The sequence below is a fragment of the Drosophila kikkawai genome, chromosome 2L (assembly GCF_030179895.1).
Source record: "Drosophila kikkawai strain 14028-0561.14 chromosome 2L, DkikHiC1v2, whole genome shotgun sequence".
Taxonomy (NCBI): Eukaryota; Metazoa; Arthropoda; class Insecta; order Diptera; family Drosophilidae; genus Drosophila; species Drosophila kikkawai.
The window spans coordinates 22,716,777-22,739,761 of record NC_091728.1 but is presented as its reverse complement, the minus strand read 5'-3'; the positions used below and the strand labels follow the sequence as shown (position 1 = coordinate 22,739,761).

Sequence of the window (22,985 nt, the reverse complement as noted above, 5' to 3'; positions counted from 1 at the left end):
TTTGATAACATTTTACCTATACCTATTATGTTTACAGTTTGACAGTTACAGTTTTACATTCCCAGCTTTATATATTTTATACATTTACCGATCGCTTCTATGGCAGCTATAAGATATAGTTGTCCGATTTTTATGAAATTTATACCAAAATTCTATAATAATAAGTGAAGCTCATATCTCAGAGTAGATGAAAATACGTTGAAAACAACGAAGTTATAATTTTTTCTATTACTTTCCCTATCTTTCCTATGGCAGCTATAAGATATAGTCATCCGACTTTCATGAAATTTATACCAAAATTCTGAAATAATACCAGAAGCTTATGTACCAAAGTAGATTAAAATACGTTGAAAAACAACGAAGTTATAATATTTTTCGATTAATTTCCCGATCGTTCCTATGGCAGCTATAAGATATAGTGGTCCGATTTTCATAAAATTTTTACCAAAATTCTGGAATAATAAAAAAAGGCTATATCCCAAAAATGATGCAATAATATTGAAAAACGGCCAAGTTATAATTTTTTTTCTAAAAATTTTTCGAACATTTGTATGGCAGCTATATGATATAGTCGTCCGATCCGGCCCGTTCCGACATATATAGCAGTGAGAGTATATAGAAGACTATATGCAAAGTTTCATTCAGATAGCTTTAAAACTGAGGGACAGACGGACAGACGGACAGACGGACGGACAGACGGACAGACGGACAGACGGACATGGCTAGATCAACTCGGCTGTTGATGCTGATCAAGAATATATATACTTTATAGGGTCGGAAACGTCTCCTTCACTGCGTTGCAAACTTCTGACTGAAATTATAATACCCTGCAAGGGTATAAAAATAATAACTGCCATGTAGCCTTCAACTAACTAACATTTTCTAAAGCCAGGTAATATACAGTTTTAAAAGCTTTTAATTATATTATGGTAAGTGCCTGAGAACCACAGATTTATGTATACAACAAATTTTATTATGAAAATTTTTTGTTTTGAATCTACAGGAATTTTCTGTGGTTCAATTAATTTTAAAATCTATTTGCACAGTTTAAAAAACTTTTAATTATGTTAAGTGCAGGAGAGCCACAAATTTGTGTATTCAAATAATTTTATTTTAAAAACTACTAGTTTGCAGCACAATTTGCAACCTACAGGAATATTCTGCGGTTTAACTAATTTAAAAAATAATTGTTTAACGGACTCTACTTACTTCGACTGGACGATGCGCTGACGTAGGCCGATGAGCGCCTCTTGAAGCCGCTGGGCGCCGCCTCTCCGCCGGCCCCGCTGCCCCCGCTCCCGCTACTGCTGGCAGGCAGGAAGCGGGACAGGGATAGCAGGGACTTGAACAGGTCGGTCACATTGCTGTCCTCCTTCGCCGAGCACTCCAGTACCTTGGCTCTGCAACGAAAAAAAAACACAAACGTTGACCGAATTCGGTTAAAAAACGTGGCATACTTTTCAGGGGTGGCTGCATAATAGCGTATACGTAAGGCAAACATAATACCATACGTCAGCGAATTTCGATGGCAGAAAACAAAGCGAAAACTTAACCAAAAAAGCCAAAAGTCGAAACAACACCAGCACAACAATGCGCGTCTGGTATTCGCGTGTTCAATGCAAAGCATAGTTTTTGCGAGTGGCCTTCGTCGTTCAACAGCCGGAGGCAAGCACTGCTAATGGCTAAATTAGGCATGTCATGTAGCATTTTGCACAGGTTGCGGTCACAAAGCTGATTCGCGTTGTGCCCCCAATACTGCCACAAGAACTGAGACGAGGAGGATAAGAGAAATTACGTTATTAAACACCCAGGTTGTGCTTAAACTACACAGAAAAAATTCTGGTGGGTTAAATGAACAATTTCTTTTGGTTGAATAACAGTGAAGCTACTGTCAATGTATTTTGTTGTTGGATTTGGTGACTGCACGACAGTTTATATGACAGTCAATTACAGTCACCCTTACGTACGAGATTCTGTGTGTTTTTTGTTGTTGGCTTTGCGAACTGTCGTGACTGTCAGCTGCAGTCAAAATACTGTAGGTTTTACGTAAAAAGTTTTATGTGTTTCTTTATCTTCTTTGGTATCGTGTATGTATTTTTGCATTCCCAAGGTAAGTAACATTAACATTTTATAAGTTTATTAAATATTTTATGAAAATCCATAACTTTTTCTGCCCACTAAAATACTTTCTGGTATAATTCTGGTATATATTTCTAAACTTCTAGTATATTGCAAACGTTTCTTGAAAAAACGATTTCGGGCACACTTAAAAAGCGGCGTCGGTTTCGAGAAGTTGTGCAGCGAAAAGTGAAGTGAAAAAGTTAAAAGTAAAAGTTATGAGTGATATTGACCTTCCTTCTTCTGGAGGAGTGGGATTTCAGAGACTTATTGCCCACATTTCTCGGTAAGTTCCCAAACAATCATTTAAAGATCCGCAATTGGCGAATGTACATATGTATGTATATGTATTTATGCATACATATACATATATGTATGTATGTACATATGCAAGTACACGTACGCCGCTGATCGCAAGAAGTAACGCTTTTAAAAGTAAAGTTAGTGTACAGATTAAAATATATACATATGTACATATATGCATATATGTAAAATCTTATATTTGGCACTGATCTTTGATTGCCTCTCTTTATTTTACAATTTAAATAGCGATCAGCGGACATGTACATGCATGCAAATGTATTTTTTGGCTTCTTGTTGACTTGCGATGGCAACCATCTCAGGCGAGTGCGAGCAAGATAGCTGGCACTGACATCCAAAAACCGTTTGTTTTATATCTTATTATGATATACATATATAATTAAATCTTTTATACTTTTCTATTTTGTTTTCAGGTGAGAGTATACACATGTAACTATAAAACATAACTATGTAAATGGAATCAACAAAATGTAAGTAAAATATTTGGCCGTTTTCTATTAATTTTAATAAACAAATTTACTTAAATCAATTTTTATTTCAGAAAAGCTATAGTCGAGACAAAAGTACCAGTTCGGATGTGAAATATGGACTAATATATATTTGTGAGTATTGATAATCATCGTTTGACTTAATATTTATTTATTAATAAATTTACAATTTTAATATTTAATTTATTTATTCATCATATAGGAAATATATATATATAAGTCCATAATATTATTAATTAAGACCCTCTGTAAATATTTTTAAAGAATAAGTAATTAAAAAAATATTATTAATTAAGACCCTCTGTAAATATTTTTAAAGAATAAGTAATTAAAAAAATACTATTAAAATTTTAAAATAATTTTTGGTTTTATTTTGGTGGTAATATGAACTGCAATTACTGTAGTCGGGGGTAGTCTACAGTAAAATAGTAAAATAGTGTATTTCACAATTTTCGTGGTTTGGCGCTTTTTAACCGCAAAATCGTGGTTCCATTTACTGTAGAGCAGTACATGTTACGTAACGCGTTACGTCGTTATACTGCAGCGTACAGTTCATGGAACCCAAGATTTTGGTTGTTACCTTTTAACCCACGAAATGGTTAGATTTACCCACGATAATTTTTTCTGTGTACTTATTTGGTATCTATCAACATCGTCTGTCAGTTAGTTATATTTCTGAAATTAATTATGAACCCCAAATTGAACTGTATAAAATTAGGAGTTGCTGTGACTTAACTCCTTCCTTTCTATGTGAAAACCATAATAGTTATTAGTTTTTAGAATTACAGGATTCGCAAAAAAACATTTACTATTATTATAGTAGTTTATACATTCTGATTCTATTTCTTAATAAATGCAATCAGTTTTGATTAGAGGAAACGTCAGTTTAAACTGACCAGTCGATGTATCCTCAGGATGCATGATATATATCGACAAAGATAATAATCGATAATTTCGTAAACTTACATATCATTTGCGTATCATTTAAGGCTATATAAAAATGGTTACATTAAAATAATAATAGTAATAGCTTAAATTTAACAGGAAATTTTCCTCATTATGTTTTTAATAAGAAAAAAGAGTTCAATTATCGATATTATCGAAAAAAATATCCGAAATTAGTCCCTTATCCTATGAAATACGATACATTTAATAGATGATTTATCGTAAAACATAGCAAGGTTACAAGGTTGAAATATGATATAAATTTCTTCTCAAATATGAATATAGTATCAATAGACATGTTTGCCTATATGTTGGTTATCAGGCTTATAGATATCTTAGATTAGGAAATTACTGTTTTAACTTGGATCATTAATTTAAAAGCTCCCATTAAATCATTATTGCTGGGCATACAAACTTCAACTTACCAAAGAATACTCTCTTTGTTCTCTTCTCTCACAACTTAAACTTTATTTTATTTAATCAAAGTGGCATTAGGCTCAAGACAAAAATGGATTTTATCGATCCAGAGTCTCTTAAAAGGGATTCGTTTTGAGTCTGCCAACTGAGGGTGACGCAGAATAATTGCATATTTTGCCAAAGCTCCATTTAATTAAAATTGTAACAGCTGACTTGGCAAAATAAATAAATAGATGCCTGAATTGTTAATGCCATAAGCTGCAATAACAGTAAATCAGAGCAAAATTGATATGGGCTGCGAGTTATTTTCATTTTTTTCGCATTAACCCAGGCAGAATACAAGATAAAATGCGCATGAGTTTGCAATTAAACGTTGAATAAATACATTGTTCCAGCTCTGGGGAGTAAGCCACTTACACATGTAGCAAGCGAGCGGCAGGTTCCCACGTATCCACATATCCACATATCCACATATCCACATATCCACATCCACATCCACATTTCCACATATTATGTATACGCAGGGTGTACTCATTCAGGCTGATAAATGCACTTGAGTGGCGTGCTCTTAAAGCGTTTAACCGCAGACAGGCAGACAGACCGGGAGATAGAAGGACTGAAAGGCAGGCAGGCGGTGGAGCAACAAATTGCATTGCATCTCGGCGCCGGGGAAACACTCCTCCTCGGAGCACTACTCCTGCCACGTGCGGAGGTGCGAGATTGTGGCGAAAGGTTCAAGGTGGCTCACTCTGCCGTGGCCAAAACCGCACCATCAATCTGCGTGAATGTTTAATCCAACAGAGATTTGTACGTAATGCTCGCGCCAACTGTCCTGCGTCCTGCGTTCAGTGTCCTTCATCCCTCGTCGTGCGGCCTCTGTCATCTCCATTCTGCGGTTGAGTGCTCCTCCTGTGTGGCGTTGTTCGGTCTGTGTGTCGGTCGCTTTTAAATAAGTTTACGCACGCTTGCTTAAACAGCAACACGAGCGTGCCACGCCTCACTTTTCCCCTATCCACTGCTCGGGTCTTCCCAGGATATGAAATTATGGCAGGACTCCTCGGGCTCCTCTCGTCCACTGGCAAGCACGTATGTGATTGTAAGTGATTTTTACGAGGCCCGCGCCGCAGTTTATTAAGGAAGCAATTACAGCGCTGAAGGTAGGGTACGTAGTGCCAGAAAGGAAGTGCCAGCAGCGAGTCCTTTTTGGAGCGAATCGAAAGGATGCGGCCAGGCATTCAGGGCTAGTTGTCACGCGAGCAATGAATTAAAATTGTTAATGCGGTAAACAAGGAACGTAATCAGGCCAGTGGACTCATTTTCCACTCGTTTGCTTCGAACTGGAATACCTTTTAAATGACAAAGGAGATGTTTCTATATTTGCTAAATTTTGGAAGACTCTCTCGAAAACTCTTTAAACGTTGTGTCTGCTTGAGAGTATTTACTAATCATGCATTTTGTAGCCCCTCAACATTTCCCCTCGGGGCAGCATTCAAGCAGTTTGAGAGCAATCGAGTTGAAGGACCTCATGCATGCTATGTATACATACATACAGAATGCCAGAACTCGGCTGTTTAGTATTCAGAGAGCTCTCGCCGGGAATACTCGAACATATCGCTCAAACGACCAGGTGTTCACATGTGGCAATTGATGTGCTGCACGACAGCGACACCGTTTGCGGCACAAGATGGCCAATTAGGAGCTATTACGGGGAAATGCTCTTTGTGACATGACTGCTGACTAGTGATTGCCGGCGAATTGCAATTTTCCCCCCGGCTGGAGCTCGTTTTTCATGCCGACAAATGGCATTTAATGAGCGCCACAACCCCATCCCTGGACAATGCAACTGATTTCGGGGGCCAAACTGCCACCATCACGCTTTCTGGCGCTTAATTTCATTTGTAGCAATTTAATTGCGACTCTGGTCGTTGCCATTTGCCATTTGCTTTAGCATTTCCAGTCCTGGTTGTCCCGTGCAGTTGGGCGGCCAGAATTTATGAGGCTTTTTTAATTCCACTTTGTTGCGTTACTTATGAAAATTGCAGCTGTTTGGCGGTTTTGCGGCTTTGTGCTCGCCGGCTTTGTTGCACAACTTTTGGCAGTTGTCCCCTAATTGCTGTCGCACGCAGCAGCAGCAGCAGCAGCAGCAGCAGCAGCTGTTGCGCGCTTTACGGCCATGTTTCGCTAAATAAATGTAGGGACTTACCGTAAGCGGGGCAGCTCGCAGAACACCCAATCGGTAACCTCCTCCAGCTTGACCTCTCTGTGGGTGCTGGCCAGGTCGGCCTTGTTCCCGGCGATCACAATGGGAATGTCCTGCGAATGGAAACGAAAGGGGAATTAGCAGTGGCATTCGCAGGAGTACCAACCAAAAGCAGAAACAGAACACAAGCATCCACGGCAAGGCTCTTCAATTGTCCTCCCGAAATCAGGGAGCACACAAAGAAAGCACGCAGCACGGGTCGTTGTGTGCCATTGTGCCATAATTGACACTCGCCGGTACAATGGCGGCGGGAAGCGGAAACCGTGAAAGCGCCAGCGGAAACAATAGCTCTAACTGGAGCACAGTGGGTCGAGTAGAGGCAAAAGAAGGGTTTCGTAACCACTGTTAATAATTGAAGAATACTAGAAGTTTACTAATAATATTTATAGCATTTCTATAGTATGAAATATTTTTTAATATTATAAGATTTTAATTTATTTATTTTTCCAGTGCCCATTTACTTGTTTAGAACCACTGTGCGGCATCGCAACAAGGGCTCTGGAACAAGCCTAAACCTCTGCCGCCTGGCTTGACTCCTCCGGCTCAAAGGGGAGCATTTTTAATTGCTTTTCGGATTGTGGCAAACGGTGCGAGCTCGCGTTCGCCCCTCTGATCTTTCAGCTCGCGCTGATTACATACAAAATGCAGGCATGCAGGTGCGGGTGCTGGTGCTGTTGTTGTTGCTGGCTCACCTGAAAGTCGCCGCGCTGCTCCCGGATCTCCTCGAAGCACTGCTTCACACACTGAAAGCTGGGCGCCGATGTGGCCGCGTACACGAGCATGAACGCGTGCGCCGTGGCAATGGACAGGCGTCGCATGGCAGGGAATTGCATGTCACCGGACGTGTCCAGAATGTCCACCTGCAACGGGAGAAGGTGAGTCTGTCTGTCTGGCTATGGTAATGCTGGAAAATTGCACCTGATTAAATGTGAATGGCCCTATTCTGGCGCTTAAACGCCGCCTATTCGAGACCGCAGTTCGTTGCTGCAACATGTGTCAAGCGGTTGTGGCATTTAATTGGCGCCCAACATGCCGCAGATCATGGAAATTTAATTTTAAATATGAGGTCTTTACCTTTGGCAAATGCCAAAAAAGGTTTACTTGTACCTATCGCTGGAAACTTTACAAATCAAAGGCTCCTAAGAAAAAGGGTTTGAACAGTGAAATTGCAAGGGAAAACTGAAAACGGTGATAGGAATTTATTAAAGACTTTATCTGAAAGGTAAAGAATAATAAAAATGTATGGATATGTTTTTATTTTAACTATTTATACTAATTAAGAATGATATATTAAAAAATACAAAAAACAAAATCGTATGTACGTTTCTCTAAATTATTAACTTAATTTAAATATTTAAATAAATGTATTTAGGTGATTTTTGGAGCGGTTAATTTTCTTGTTACTATTTTTATATTTATATTTATTTTTTAATCAATGCCTGAAAGATAGTAATTGTCAGATACCGGTTCATACAGCCTTGTCTCTTCTAAATTCGCCCTGAACCCAATATGGTCTTCATTACAGGTCCTTTAATTAAGTTTATCTTCTAAATTTTTACGCTAACTAACTTAAAAAATAAACAGTGCAGCCCAAGTTGTCCTACAAAGGTTTAAAATTTGGCTAACCATTAAAGGCGAGGCCGAGGGAAATATAAATCAAAGATTGAACCTGTTAACTTTTATAAATCCCATGTTTATCAATCCTTTGCACTTAACATTTTAAAAAATTGATTGTTAATAATATTCATAGTTAGAAAGTTACATTTGAAGGAAGCTACTCTAATAGAATCTCTTTTGGCGGGCCCAACAGATTTCGATGTCTTAATTTTTTAAAGGTACTGGAGATTTAAAATTCAAGTGCTCCTCCAGCGATTTGTCAATGGTGAGTTCAAGGACGAGACGCCCAGTCTGAGCGATTGAGGGGTGGCGGCTCCTGGCTTGTGGCTCTTGGCTGGTGGCTCGTGGCCACGTTCAATGCTCACTTGATGCCAACTAATCCCCGTGTCAGCATCTGTTATGTCGGCTGTATCGCCGCGTGGCGTGGCGCGATACACATCGAACGCGATCCGCAGTGTCAATGGCATGTTGAGGCCAAAAGCCAGAAGCCAGGAGCCAGAAGCCAAAGAGCCAGAGGAAAAGCCAATCGTTTAGCCGTGTCAGCGTCCCGCGTGACAGCCTTGGCCATTGTGAGGCAAATTTGTAACGCATTGTTCGGTCGCGATGGGTAAACTTTATTAAAAACACTTTATGGAATGACACAATTTATATTTCTGACAGCATTCTGGCCATTGTTCGCTGGCTGGGCTTTGTTAGGGCCCAAACCTTTGCCTCCACGTTAGCGCCATCAAATTCGCCCTGCTGCGCCGCACATTCACGTACATACACCAAATGGCTTTTAAAGAGCAGAAATCGTTTAGTGCAATGTAATGTTCCCGTTTGATGGCCACACGCTGCTCCGACAATCAGTCACAGCGGGCTGCAGTGGCTCCTCGCTTGAGCTTGAGGGGTCATTAGGCGAAACCTCAGCTCCAGATACAGCCAGAGCCAGGAGCCAGGAGCAGGGACCTCGGCAAATTGTCAAGGTAAAATTGATTTGAATGCATCGGGCTGCCCGGAGACTGCATCGAAGGTGGCCGGGCATAAATCACCTTAAGCTCCCGAGTGGAATTCAATCTGGGCCGAGCCCTCCAAGCAAGATAAAGTATTAGAGGCGGAGCCCAGTTGGGCGCCAAAATGAAATTAATTAAAGCGAAACATGTCCTGGTAGGAGCAAGGATTGAGGCCTGGTACCGGCGCCACCACCAAGCGTGTCAGTGTCGCCTCTCGAAGAGAAGCCCCCAGCGCCGGTGATAATGACTATGGCAGCACTGAGCTCCTCCTCCCAGCACACCTATTAATCAATTTTCAGCTCAACTTTTGTACGCCGAGCATGTGGTTTTGGTGTAACACAAGTTTGAACAGCAAATAATCAGCTCGAACACCGAAGAACGGAGAGTGAATGATGTTCCGTCGGAAGTTTCCTCCGGCACGACACGGTCGGCGGATGCGTCGACAAGTGCTGAGTACTCCGATGGATGGATGGAGGACCCGGATTCGCCTGGCGAGAATTCCCTTTACGAGTGCTTATCACACGCCGATTAGGACCCGATTATAATAATGTACGGCAGTTATCAGTTTCCGGGCTATTTCCGTCCGCCAGACAAGTTATTAACCATTAATTGCCCCTCTTTAAGTAACGCATTAGGGGGGGGCAGCACCCAATCTGGCGCTCTCTTTCGCCTTTCGTCTGGGAATGGCCCCACATTTTCCATGTTGTTTCCGCCATTTTGAGCGTGTGCAAATTTGATTAATGGGCCTCCGCCCATCACGACAGCCCCGCTGTCAGTCAGTCTACCAGTCAGTCAGTCGCGTGGGATGTGCTCAGCCCAGAAACTACTCAGCCAGGTTGCTTTAAGTGCATTTAATCGAGTAGAGATTCGTCCGCTCAATTTGCGTTGCCATCTTCAAATTGTGAATCTACAGCCTCGGGCAGAGTTCGGCTAAAACCACCACCGAGCGAAACCTACCGAATATGCTTTGGGGAGCTGCTCAATTGCCAGGAGACCAGGAGCACACGTGTCTTGGCTAATACTTTGCATATGCCGCACTGAGGCTTTGCCGTTGGCAGAGCCAGATACTGGGGCAATTCTCTAGACATCCAATTAGTAGATTTCCTTCTAATTAATGGGCTTAGAAATTCGGAAAGTTGATGACCTCAACAGTGATTGGGTTAATGAAGCTGCCACTAATTGCCGGCAGTTTACATTATCCTGCCCAAGTGCACTTACAAGTTGCAATTATCATTCATCTTGGAGTTTAGTTTAATTGAAGGCAAAGGACAGATGCATGTATTATGTACCAGGTCATAAGGATTCTGAGTATCTCTACAAAAATGAAATGTAATTAAATGAAAACCCATGCATCATTGGCTTCCATCGATAGTTTTCATGAGATATTCTGGGTACAAATTGAATTTCGTTTCCAACTTAACCAAACAGAGTGAAATGCCTCTTAAAATGTCAGCAAGACTGACCCGGAGACGGACCAGGGACTCACCTTTAGCGTGACGCCGCCCAGGTCGTACTCGCGATTGTAGAGGTCCTCGACGGTGGCGCGGTACTTGTCTGTGTAGGACTTGAACAGGAAGCGCTTTACAATGGAGCTCTTGCCGACGCCGGCGCCGCCCAGGAGGACGAGGCGTATGCGCTCCAGGTCCGCCATTTCGTTGGCCGCCTTGTTGCCGTTTCCTGCTTACAAATTGCGTGTCCTTGGGCGGATGGCTGTCGTCCCACGATGGCTCTGATTGGTGCTCCTTGCAGTGTGGAGAGTGTCCCGGCTTTATTTGTTTCTGAAGCTTTAGCGCTGCATTATGCCGGATTTGTGTGCTTAAGCCGGAGCCGTGGCCGGGGAGGGGGGAAGAAGTGAGCAGGTCCAAGCACTTCCTCGATTTCCGCTTTCCACTCTGCAAGCTTAGTGCCTTGGCAACACTTTCACCTTCTTTGGGGCCAGCATCACAGAGGCGAGCTGCATAAAGGGCGACTGTAACAACCAGGCGGACTTCCGGCTTGGCAACTTCCGCTTCCGGTCGCGGAGCAGTGCTCGGCTGTGAATGCAAAGAAGGAGTGAACATTAAAAGGATTATATTGAATTCAAACAGCTTCTTAATTAAATTAAAACTAAACAAGAGGATGAATTATGTGCGCTACCACGTTTTATACATCTTAATGGTTGAGTCTTTTTACATTTTTATTATATATTTAATGCATTAATTAGTTAATGTTAATTAATATATATTACACAAAAAAAAAGGTTAATGATCTAGACTTAAAATGAAATCAGATGAAGAAAAGATGACCCTTGGAACTTGAAGATAGTTTATAAATGTTGTTAATGAAAATGTCATGATTAATTATTTTCTTCTTTAAATCTGCCTAATAAATTCTAAATATAAATTCTCAATGAGTTTAATTTTTAACAAGGAAGGAAGCTAACTTCGGCACGCCGAAGTTTGTAAACCCTTGCAGATTGGTTTTCATATTTATATCATAAATTATAATGCCGAAAACAGACACTAAACAGAGTTTGATAACATTTTACCTATACCTATTATGTTTACAGTTTGACAGTTACAGTTTTACATTCCCAGCTTTACATTTTCTCTACATTTACCGATCGTTTATATGGCAGCTATATGATATAGTTGTCCGATATTCATAAAATTTTTACCAAAATTCTGAAATAATAAAAAAAGCTTATATCTCAGAGTAGATAAACATACGTTGAAAAACAACGAAGTTATAATTTTTTCCTATTCATTTTCCGATCATTCCTATGGCAGCTATAAGATATAGTCGTCCGATTTTCATAAAACTTTTACCAAAATTCTGAAATAATATAAAATGGCTATGTCTCAAAAATGACGCAAAAATATTGAAAAACAGCCAAGTTATAATTTTTTTTCTAAAAATTTATCGAACATTTGTATGGGAGCTATATGATATAGTCGTCCGATCCGGCCCGTTCCGACATATATAGCAGTGAGAGTAGAGAGACTATATGCAAAGTTTCATTCAGATAGCTTTAAAACTGAGGGACTAGTTTGCGTAGAAACGGACAGACGGACGGACGGACAGACGGACAGACGGACAGACGGACGGACAGACGGACATGGCTAGATCGACTCGGCTGTTGATGCTGATCAAGAATATACAGCTGTGTTCACGGAAATAGCAGTGCGACAGAGGGATCAACTTCAAAACCTTTTTTTGTACATATTCCTTTTTGCAAGCTGATCTATTGCACATTGTTTTTGTAAAATGGAACATAAAGATAAGAATCGAGAAAAAATTCCGTTAGATTTGCTCTATTTTTATGTTTTATTGATATTTTTTCACATATGCAACTCGTTTTGGCCGATCACTGAAATAGCAGTATTTAATTTTCTTTCGCAAAAAGTGCCGAAATTTCTTTTAATTTTGTAAAAAATGAGTTTAATTACGGTCGTTATTATAGTTTATTCTATAATACACCTTTACAACGCAAAAAAAATTATTTTAGTGGGCGCAGGACCTCACTGCTCCATGAGAGAAAGGTATCAGAGAACTTAGCGTAGAAAGAAGGGCAAAACATGTAAAGAGTCTCTAAATCTTTCAAATTGTTCTTTTAAAATAGTTTATAAGTCATAAAATATGAACCGAACCCAAAAAAACCGGGGTACGATTCGCAAAACCACAATTGTACTGGCTCGACGCGTACTTCGCTTCAGCAAAGCTCGTCCTTTTGCATCCTCTAGGGATATATGAGCGGGAATTGGCATGGGAATCAGTCATGGGACCATTCGCCGGGGACTTATTGAATAAATTTTAGATTCGCGAAGTCCATGGAAAATGTCACTGCTTGGTTACAGGCATATCAAGGCCAGATTGGAGTTCGCCAATAGCCACTTGAACTGCCACTATTCAAATGGCGTAATATCCTTTGGACAAATGACTCCAAACTGGTTTTATTTGGTGGAATAGGACAAGACAATATGTCCGTCGACCTCCAAATACATAGTACCCCCCAAACCACACGCTGAAGACAGTAAAACACGGTGGCCTAAAAATCATGGTATGGGTATACTTTTCATACAACGTTTTAGGTCCCGTATATATGATCTGTCGGATCAAAGACCATTATGTTTATGTCCAAATATTAAAAACTGTCTTGCAGCCGTATCCTGAGGAAAATATGCCATTAATTTGGACATTTCAACAGTACAGTGACCCTAATCATACCATCAAGGTGGCCAAGGAGTGGGTTCTTAATGAAAAAGTGGATGCAATGCCATGGCCTGCACAGTCCCCGGATATAAATCCGATCGAAAACTTATGGGGGACATCAAGGGCTACGTATTGAAGAAGTTTCCGACTTCTAAGCCGCAGCTTTGGCAATTTGTGCAGGAGGAATGAGGCCATATTCCCCTCAAGCGTTTCTAAAACTTGGTGGACTCCTTGCCACCCAGGTATGAGGCTATGATAGCTTCTAAAGGCTATTTAACAAATTATTAGATCATAGTCAATTAGAATTTAAGAAGAAATAGGTTTCTTATACGATATTTTTAAATTTATGAAGAATTTTAGTTTTTCACTGCTATTTCAATGATCGGCATAATATAGACCTTTTTTGTTGATATTAGCTATATCTTCTAAAAGGTTTATGTTACCTAAATTAAATGATTGTGGTATTGTTAATAATTAAATACACTAAGCCTTTATGAAAAAAAAATTTATGAAAATAGCGTTTGTAACAGTATTTTCCAATCTTAAACGTGCAGGTCCGTGGGCACTGCTATTTCAGTGAACACAGCTGTATATACTTTATAGGGTCGGAAACGTCTCCTTCACTGCGTTGCAAACTTCTGACTGAAATTATAATACCCTGCAAGGGTATAAAAACCGTGTGTCGCATTCCCATTATTTATTTCTAGCTTTAAACAACCATAATACAAGCAGCAGCATAATTTCCAAATTAAATTCCGCAGCAATTGCTACAATTTCAGTCAACGAGAGGGAGGCCTTTCAAATTTACCTCTTGGATGCCATTCGCATTTCAAAATTGAGTTTCAAGTTCTCGCCGGCAGCTTTTCGAACCCATCCATATTTTTGTTTGCTGCCTCTGATTGGCTTTGCCAAACGATGCGCAGCCCGGGCTCAAAGCCGGAGCATCCGAGGTTGCAGTGGCGCTGCATGTAATCATAATCTGCTCACGTGCTCACCCCACAAGTCAGATAAATGTATGGGCACTCAGAGGCCAGGCAAAAAGCACGGCAAACGATACACACAGGATGCAATCCTGATGCAATCCAAATAAGAAATACCGGAACGTAGGCCACATAAAGCAGTGGCCAAACGCAAAGAGCGATGGAGTAATGGGTAATGCAGCCTGCCCCATCTGCATCATTCCTCTGTGCAACTGTGCATCTGAGCGACGTACAGTAATGCACAGCTAAGTGCAGCCAATTCAATTTGCCTGCATTTTTTTTGTTGTAGTTCTTAAAGCCAAGCGAGCGGAGCATAGCCATTTGCACCTGTGCCAAGTTCTGGTGCCCTCTTTCCCCGTAATTGCAACTTAATATAATTAGGTTTCCCAGCAAAATGCAATTTATTGCAATCAACTGCACAGATTGCTGCTGCTGGCTCTCCTCTGTGCTGCACATGAGTGGGCAAATTTCGTTAGATGCCTAACTGAGTAACCGAGTATCTGAGTAACCGAGTATCTGTGCATCTGAGTATCTGCGTGGGTTCCCCTCTGCCTACAGATAATAACGAACAATTTGGAAGGGGACGTCAGGCTGCGTCAGGTGTTAATTACTCAGAGGCTAATGAAAGCACACTGAAAAGTTGAGACCTAACAAACCACTCCTCTGGATGCTGGCCAACTCCTGCTCCCTGACGAGAACTAGGTATTTTTCCTTTTCACTCTAATGCCACAATAGCTATTCAGGATTGTGTTTGGCTGCGTGAAAGGACTTTTAACATATGGGAAAATATCAGAATGGAATTATTATTTATACATGGCGTAAAGGATTCTTTCTCAGTGCTTATTTTTGCTTGGTTACCTGTACTTTACCTGAAAACTTAGAGAATATTTAATGTGTGGGGAGGCTTGTATTTAAAATTCCCCTGCCCGGCTGAGTTAAATTTCGATGTGCAAAATGCACTTCTGGCAGCAGGCATCCATGCAAATTCCTAACTATTTTACATTGGGCTAAAGATTGTTTCTAATGAAAAAGTGAAATTAGTTCTTCGTTTTATTACCAAGTACATATATTATTTTTTATTTAGAAAGAGTTCTAATGCCAAGTTTAGATTAACAACCGGTTTCTCTTCTTCCTGTTCAAGTCGTTAAATGCTATCTAACAGAATAAGGTACCTGTTGTTATCGTAAAAATTCCTTTTCTACGCTTCCTGTAATTTATCTGAATGAGAAAAACCAACAGAGAACAGTTGAGCATATAATTATTGTACAAAGTGCAACCACATACATCTTCTACTTTACATTTTATACTTTTTTGTGATGATTTTTCTCCTTCTAAAGTTTCGACGGGAAAATTAATTGACAGGAAGTTAGGCTACAGTCTAATTAAGATACCTCACTGATAAGGTAAACAAAGAAATTTTATTAGCTACTAGACTGTATCGGTCCAAAAATTTATATTATTCTTATTATTGGAAAGTTTATTTACAAAATAGGAATATAAATAGTACATAATTTCTCCAGAAATAAAAGTAATATAAGCAAAAACTTGTAAATGAATCCACAAAATGACTGCTGGATATTTTACGGTTGGGCAAGATCCTTGTTTGGCTTTTTTTTATTATCCTTGGCCAGAACATCCAAATGCATATTCATTTCTAGCCAGGGCAGGTAGTCCTTCAAAGTGCCGGGCAAAAAACAAGCAGCAGAGGTCATATGGGATGTTGTGTTTTGCTGTGGATAATGCGATGCACAGGAGCAGGTGCCGAGGCTCTAGTTACGCCTAAAGCGTGAATGATAATCCACGTAATTGAGAGGGAAAGGAAAATCTAGGTGGGGTGAATTAAAAAATTTAAATATCAGAATTTAGACTCAGGGTTCTCACTCATTTCGCCACTGGGGACTCTATGTCCTACAACTCCCGGCGAACCAAAAAACAAAACTTTCGCACACAAAGCAGCCTTGACAATGTTTTGCTATATAAAAAAAAATTTAATTAAATCTACTAGGCCCACGCCGGAGACGGGGACGAAGACAACTGCCAACAGCTGTGGAAAACATAAAAGAATTGCAAACGCAGGCCAAAAGTTTGTCGCTTTACATTTTAAAGCAAGTTGAAGGAGCCGAACTTGAATTAATTTTTCTGTTTTCTGTTTTTCCGCAAATAAAAAGCATTCCTGTTGTTGACATTTTTTGTTTTTATCTACACGGGTGCGGCGGCGGACCAGGCCACAGCGCCAAAACATGTCATCAACAACTCAAAGGGCAGAGGACCTTTTGAAAACTTTTCCTTTTCCGAAACGTGTCTCATCGAGCAGCTAAAAACTGCAAGTGTGCCGGGAAGCACACGCCACAAAACCGGGGTGGAAAGCTGGTGGAAAAAAAAAAGAAATGAGAAAACAAATCGAGAGCATCAAATTGGTGTTCCCCTTTTTTCGCTTTGTTGGAAATCAATTTATGTTTTTCCCTTTTTTCGATTACCACGCCTCGGTTCAGCTGGCCTCTGCGGTGGAGCCAAAATGGAATCATAACCCGGAAAGCACGAGGATTGGGATGCGTGTGTGTGTGTGTGTATTGATTAGTTTCTTGGCGGGGGAATCGTCAGAGCCGGAGGAGCTCCATCTCAGACGCATTCCTTGGCCCGACGGCATTTAAAATGTCATCAAAAGCACATTTGCCTCTCGCCTGTTGCCACAACAATCAGGCAGGAGGCTTGGCTGCACTCAAGGACAACTTGGCAGCACGGCAGGATAACAGCGGAGTGCTGCGGCTTAAGGACTCAACTGGCCCAGAGGGATTGCATGGCAGGCGATGCGTTGTCAGAGAATTCTAAACTTTCATATCTATGGCAACAGGGCAGCACTAATAAATATTTATTAGCCGCATTCCAAAGCGTCCGGCTGCTCTCCGGAGTTGATTAAAATGCCCCAGATGCCGCAGGGGATCAAAAGTTGCTCTGGCCCGCGAAAAGTTGCCATCTCTCGTGGCCAGCTACTTCCGCTTGATCGCAGCAGGCAGCCATGTTAACCGCCTTTGTTGCATATGACGGACATGTGCGTTAACCTTCAGCCCTCTGCTGTCATTCAGGACGAAATCCGATGCGTAAAGTTCTGAAGCAGCAAGGCAAATCTGTCTACGACGAGGGGCATATCGAATAGCAACCGCAAACTGCTCTCTATACTAAATATGGCTGAGATACAAAGTGTCTTGTGGAAACCCAAACTTACTGAATATGTTACTAAGCAATTAAATACATCAACTACAGGACACTCTCTGATTCGTTTTACTGCCAAGCTAAACTAATACATAAACAATGACTTAAGCGTGGGTAAACTTTCTTCACAAATAACCCGGCGATAAACTTTGCCACAAAACCCTTTCCAGCTGCGTTTGGTGCCAGAACTTCTCAAGCGACTTGAAATCCTTTGGTTGGCCTTTGTTTGGCCGCAACTAATTGCTTTGGTTTTGGGGCAGCTTGATTTGTTTGCAATTTGTTAATGTAAAATCCGCAGAATGCAATCTATTTTGTGTTACGAGTATTTGCCCCGAAATTGGGCAACTTTATTGGGGTTGAGCAGGGACCAAGGACTCGTGGTGACCGTAAAGTATTACGTTTTATGTGTGATTAACTTTCGGCATGTGGCTCCGGCTCGTGCTCGTGCTCGTGCTGTTAGCTGTGGCTTTGTGGCGCTTAAATCATAAAATACGCTTTTATGTTGCATGCCAATCGCCGCGTCATCTGCCATCTGGCGCCAAGAACACCCATGTGTAGTATGTGTGCAGGGGAATTAGCCCTGTTTTCAGCAACTCGGGGATTTATGGCAATGGATTTGAACTGCTAATGGGGCCAAAACGGCCGCAGCGATAAACAAATGATTTTACGACGTCGAAGCTGGTCCAGACCATATAACCGGGCTCTGTCCGTAACCCTTACTTCCCGGACCGTGTGTATCTGCCTTGTCCTATAGTTGGCCGCACGAACAGCTTAACGATTACAAAGTGGCGGCGCGAAAACTGGGCCACCGAGCGTTGGCGTTAAACTGTTGATTACTGCGATGATGGCGGCCCTTGATGCTCCTCCTCCAGTTTACCCCAAACCCAAGCCTCTGACCTGCTGCCTCGCTGTGTGCCGCATACATATTTATCTTCGAGACACGAAGCAGATGCATAAATAAAATTCGGCTGAGAATCACGCAGGTATCCCTATGTGCATTGGGGTGGACTTTTCGATTTGAAAATATTTAAACTCAAACAACTTATTGTGTTGGGAAAAAGTACAAAAATCATTAATATGCGTTACAAGGGAAATATAATAATATGTATAATATATTAATAATAAATATAAAAAAATATAATACCTTAACCTTTCGATCTATGCAGCACACCATCTTTGTTTCAATAAATGATGTAAACAGAAGTGTTCCCAGTAGGTTTTGGCCGTTTGAGTCTAACCCAAAAAGTGATTCTTTATGCTGTACAAAGAGGACTATGTACTCAGACCTTTGAGTAGGTCATAGGATAAGACGAAAAATTTATTTTTTTGTCACTTATTAAACGGGAAAAACTTCAAAAATAATTGAACCTTCTTACAAAAACTCGACTTGACTTCTTTTTATTTTGGTCCTTCGAGCCGGTAAGAATAATTTTGATTCTTGATGTACCCTGCAGTTTCCTTCTTTATAGTTAGGGAGTCAGAGGAAATTATGCAGAAAAACTGCTAATCACCTGAGGACAGCTACTCTGCAGTTTCCTTCTTTATATTTTACTTTATACTATACTTTCACAGGAAAATCGGCAGAAAAACTGCTAAACAGCTAAAGAAATAATAAACTGGAAACGAATTTAATAGCAAGTAGCCCTTATTGTTTTAATAGATACGATATTTTACCATTGTACAATTAGTGAAAGGACCCCTTCTGCCACAAAAATTAATTAAATAAATAAATTAAAAAATAAATAAATTATTTCCCAAATATTGTATTATATATTCTAGATAATATATTAGAGATATCAATTCTCTACTCATGACAGGAATGTAAAATCGCTGGAATCAGGCTTGCCAGTCTCTGTACTGGCGATATTCCAGGAATCGATTTTCACTCAAAATCTTAGAAGCTCAGCCAGCTAGATTTGAATGTTGATGTGTATCAAAAAATATAGGCAATCAATTTAGGTTCGCAACCAGGGAATAAACTTTGTACGTGCTGCCAAGGTCCACCCTGCTGGACTCATCCACAGCTCACAAACTCCGTGGTGAAGGTGAGGCATTAAAGCCTTTTCTTTCTGGCTCAATGGTGTGCAGAAAATGGGTCACTAACTGTTACTTATTTATACTAATCACGGCAAATTGCCGCCGAGAACAGCCAGTGGCGAGAGCACTGTGTTTGAGTGCCAAAGTGGCGACGTGGCTGTACGGAGGAGGCCTCCTTTTCAACCCCCTGCGGCATTCCATAGATGGCCAAAAGGCGAACGCCTTTTATCTGTTCGACTTAAGTGTTATGAAAAACTTTGTTGAGGTATCTAAATATAGATGTCGAGGGCGAGGGGACGTCCTTTGACCGCCCGGGACTCGGGCAAACAGTTTGCACTTGAACTGAGCTCATTATGCCGCCTCTGAAGCCGCCAGAGCCTGGCAGGTCCCTAATGAGCAAACTCGGCCGGGGCAAAAACTGAGTTGCAGGACCAACATATTAATTGCAGCAACAGGAATTTGATGCAAACTTACAGGTTTTAGCCGAAGCCATGTGGCTAATTGGACAATGGAGCCGAGCCGGGTTTGAAGCCTGAACCTAATCGCATCTGCCAAAGGAGGGCCATCAAAGGTGCTTGGATATCGCATTTTATCGACTCAATACCCTCGTTATAGGTCCCTCCTCCTTTGGCTGCTGCACTCTATCGCACTCTAATCGAGTTGTGTGCGATTTCGCAATCAAGAAAAGGTCCTGCACGCAAATTTTGTAATCGACTTTGCGCTGATGAGGATTGCCGGGGTGGCCATAAAGGGGATCCGATAAATTTGATTGCAACCGAAGCGTGAAAAGCCAGCAAGGCAAAAGCTGCCAGCGGGATAGCTGCTCGCTGACAAAAAGGTCAGCTCTGGGCCCTCGACCTGCAGCCTTAAAGCTCCGCCAGCCAGTCAGCACGACCCGCAGGTCACAGAATCCCCGGCTAATGGCTAAGCAAACAAGCGATGGGAGGAAAGAGGACCAACTGGATCGAGGACCTTCAAGGGTGTAGGAAAATTAATGCAAAAACTTAATCAGGCGCGCGAAAGGGGAGCTATGTAACTCGCACATGGCGCGGAGCAGGTGCAGATGGCTTGCAGTCGGGGGGAGCCTCCTCCAAGGGGTCGTTGTCATCGATTGTCAACAGCTGTGGCTGGGCCACAAATTAAACACAAACAAGCCACGGACACCGAAGCAGCAGGGGAACTTGTCTCCACACCGACGACTCCTTTGTGCTTGTCTTTTGGCCAAAAGAGTGCATTACGAATGCTTGCCGTCAGGGATGAGCAGGGTTCTAAGGCAGGATCTCGACCTTCTTTGAATTCAAGGAGTTTTGGATCTTTGAAAATTATATAAAGTTAACTTCTATTATGCTAAAATTGTAATTATTTAAAAAATTAAGCTGTAAATTTAAGCTCTCTTTTTAAAAATACACTCAACGTTAAGCTCAATCACCCCTCCCTGAATACCCGGGGTCTTTGTTTATTTTTAAAAGCATGTGAACCAAACCATGAAGGGGAAGGATGATGTATTTTGGTTATGAGCCGGAACCTAAGCAGAACGCCCTATTTTCGAAATTGGCTAGGGTTAGGGCAAAAGCAAATATCTTGCCTTGCCAAGTTTGTATAAATTTGAGTTGTTCAATTTAATTAAAAAAGGTTTTACAAGTAATAAATACATCAAGTTTATGGTTAGGTTTAAGAAACTTTGTTTTTTAGGTGCAGGCTGATTCACTTAATTAGAGCTTTAAGAAGGCTGCAGAGAGGATATACAGTTGATTTAATCTAATCATAGTGAACACAAAACAGTTCCTACTGTATCAAAAAAGGGATTTTAGGTAAATAATTTCATGAAAAGATGGTTATAAATTAATAAATTAATGTAAAGCCTGTTGCTTGCTGCCTTATTTCCCACAGATGCTACTCATCCTTTTCTGTTTCTGTGTAGGTAAGACCGAGCATCTTGGCATTACTGCCACAACACTTACCGTCACTGCTCGTTACCCATCCGCCCTGTTGGCTGGGGAATCGAAGTAATGGCCAAATGGTGAGATGCGGAGCCAACAAGCACTCTCCTTTGACTGGCCACGTTTCGCAAATGCAACAGCAGCCACGGCTGCATTTGCAGTGTCAGTCCGACTTGCCACAGTGTCCTCGGAAAAGGATTCGAGGCACGTCCGCCCCGGCCGTTTGTGGGTTAATCGCATTGCCAGCGCACATGCACACACTGTAGACAGGACGACAATGGCGCTGCAAGTGTGTGTCTGTGCGTCTCGGCGTCAATTGATTTGACTTGGCTCGATCCTGACCCACTTGGGGCCACTTTCACAGTCTTTGTGTGTGTGTGTGTGTGTGCTTGGCAATTTCGGCAGCTCATGTGTGTTTACTTAGAGTTGTGTCTCTGTGTCTGTGCGTCGAGAGCTATAAAAATTTATAAGCCCTGCGAATCCTGCTCCGCACTTGGCATTTGCGTTGAATTTATATGCATGTTGCCGCTGCCTTTTCATTCGAACTGTGAATAATTGAAACAAATGTGGTAACGCCATCTCAGCCATAAATTTCCATCTATTTATGCCCGAAGTACATAAAAATAGAATGCAATTGCTGGCTGGTCTGATAAACTGCAAAACCCTCCGCGGAGCCTGCCTGTAATCAGATCGCGAAAATTGCCCAAATCAGAGGGAGCAACATTGCAAGTTTGAACAAATTTTCCGCGGCCATGGTCCGGATATTTATTTACGAGAATTCCCCCTCAGTTTATTTACTTTGTCAATTTAATTTACTTCGCATCCTGCTCGGAGCGCAAGCTCCCTCCCGACAACATTTCAAAGAGCAAGAGCAAGACATCCTTGGTAAATTTCAATTAAAATGGGAAAATCTGCACTCCCAAAGAAATGCACACCAAACACAAAGAACGGGAGGAGAGGGGCATGCGTTGGTGCCTTTGTTAAATGCTAAATATCTGGCTGGATATAAATTGAGCTTATTTATCAAAGTTTTAATTAAAAACTTCATAGAAGAACTCTCTAAACTGCTAAGTGTGTAATTACAACTGTGACGGCGGCGGAGCACCTAAGATCTTCAACCGAGATGAGGGGCCGAGGGATTTTTCAACGTCATCAGCCTTAATGTATGCAACAAATAAAATTCACGCAGAATTGAATTAGACTTAATAAACACGAATGCCGTGGGACGCCTTCGTTGGGTAGGAAATGGGTCTAGGCGAGCGCACACAAAGGACGCAGCTGAAAATCAACCGGAAATAAGTAGGAGTACAGGGATGAAAAGGAGAGGCAGGCGGAGGGGCAGAACAACTTCAAGTTGTCTAGAACGTAATAGAGAAGCAGTCCAAAGGCAGATTCATAAAGCACGCAACGGGCTTAACGCGTGAGTGACTCCGACGGAGGAGAGAAACGAAGAAGGGAGCTAGGAGCCG

General features: G+C 41.4%; 1 protein-coding gene and 1 long non-coding RNA gene across 3 annotated transcripts in view; one reads left to right on the top strand and one right to left on the bottom strand.

Annotated features, from left to right (window-relative positions):
• Positions 1–22,985, bottom strand: part of LOC108080707 (GTP-binding protein Di-Ras2) — a 37,276-nt gene that overhangs the window by 8,433 nt on the left and 5,858 nt on the right. For both annotated transcript variants that reach the window (XM_017175544.3, XM_070289081.1), the window contains exons 2-5: positions 10,645–11,191; positions 7,242–7,409; positions 6,493–6,602; positions 1,210–1,400 (exon numbers count right to left, since the gene is read on the bottom strand). In XM_017175544.3, coding sequence (XP_017031033.1) covers positions 1,210–1,400; positions 6,493–6,602; positions 7,242–7,409; positions 10,645–10,809 — 634 coding nt within the window. In that variant the 5' untranslated portion in view covers positions 10,810–11,191. The remainder of the gene's footprint in view (positions 1–1,209; positions 1,401–6,492; positions 6,603–7,241; positions 7,410–10,644; positions 11,192–22,985) is intronic.
• LOC108080708 (uncharacterized) lies at positions 2,248–3,258 on the top strand. The gene is made up of 4 exons (XR_001770928.3): positions 2,248–2,404; positions 2,853–2,909; positions 2,981–3,041; positions 3,130–3,258. It is a non-coding gene; the product is annotated as an uncharacterized lncRNA (long non-coding RNA).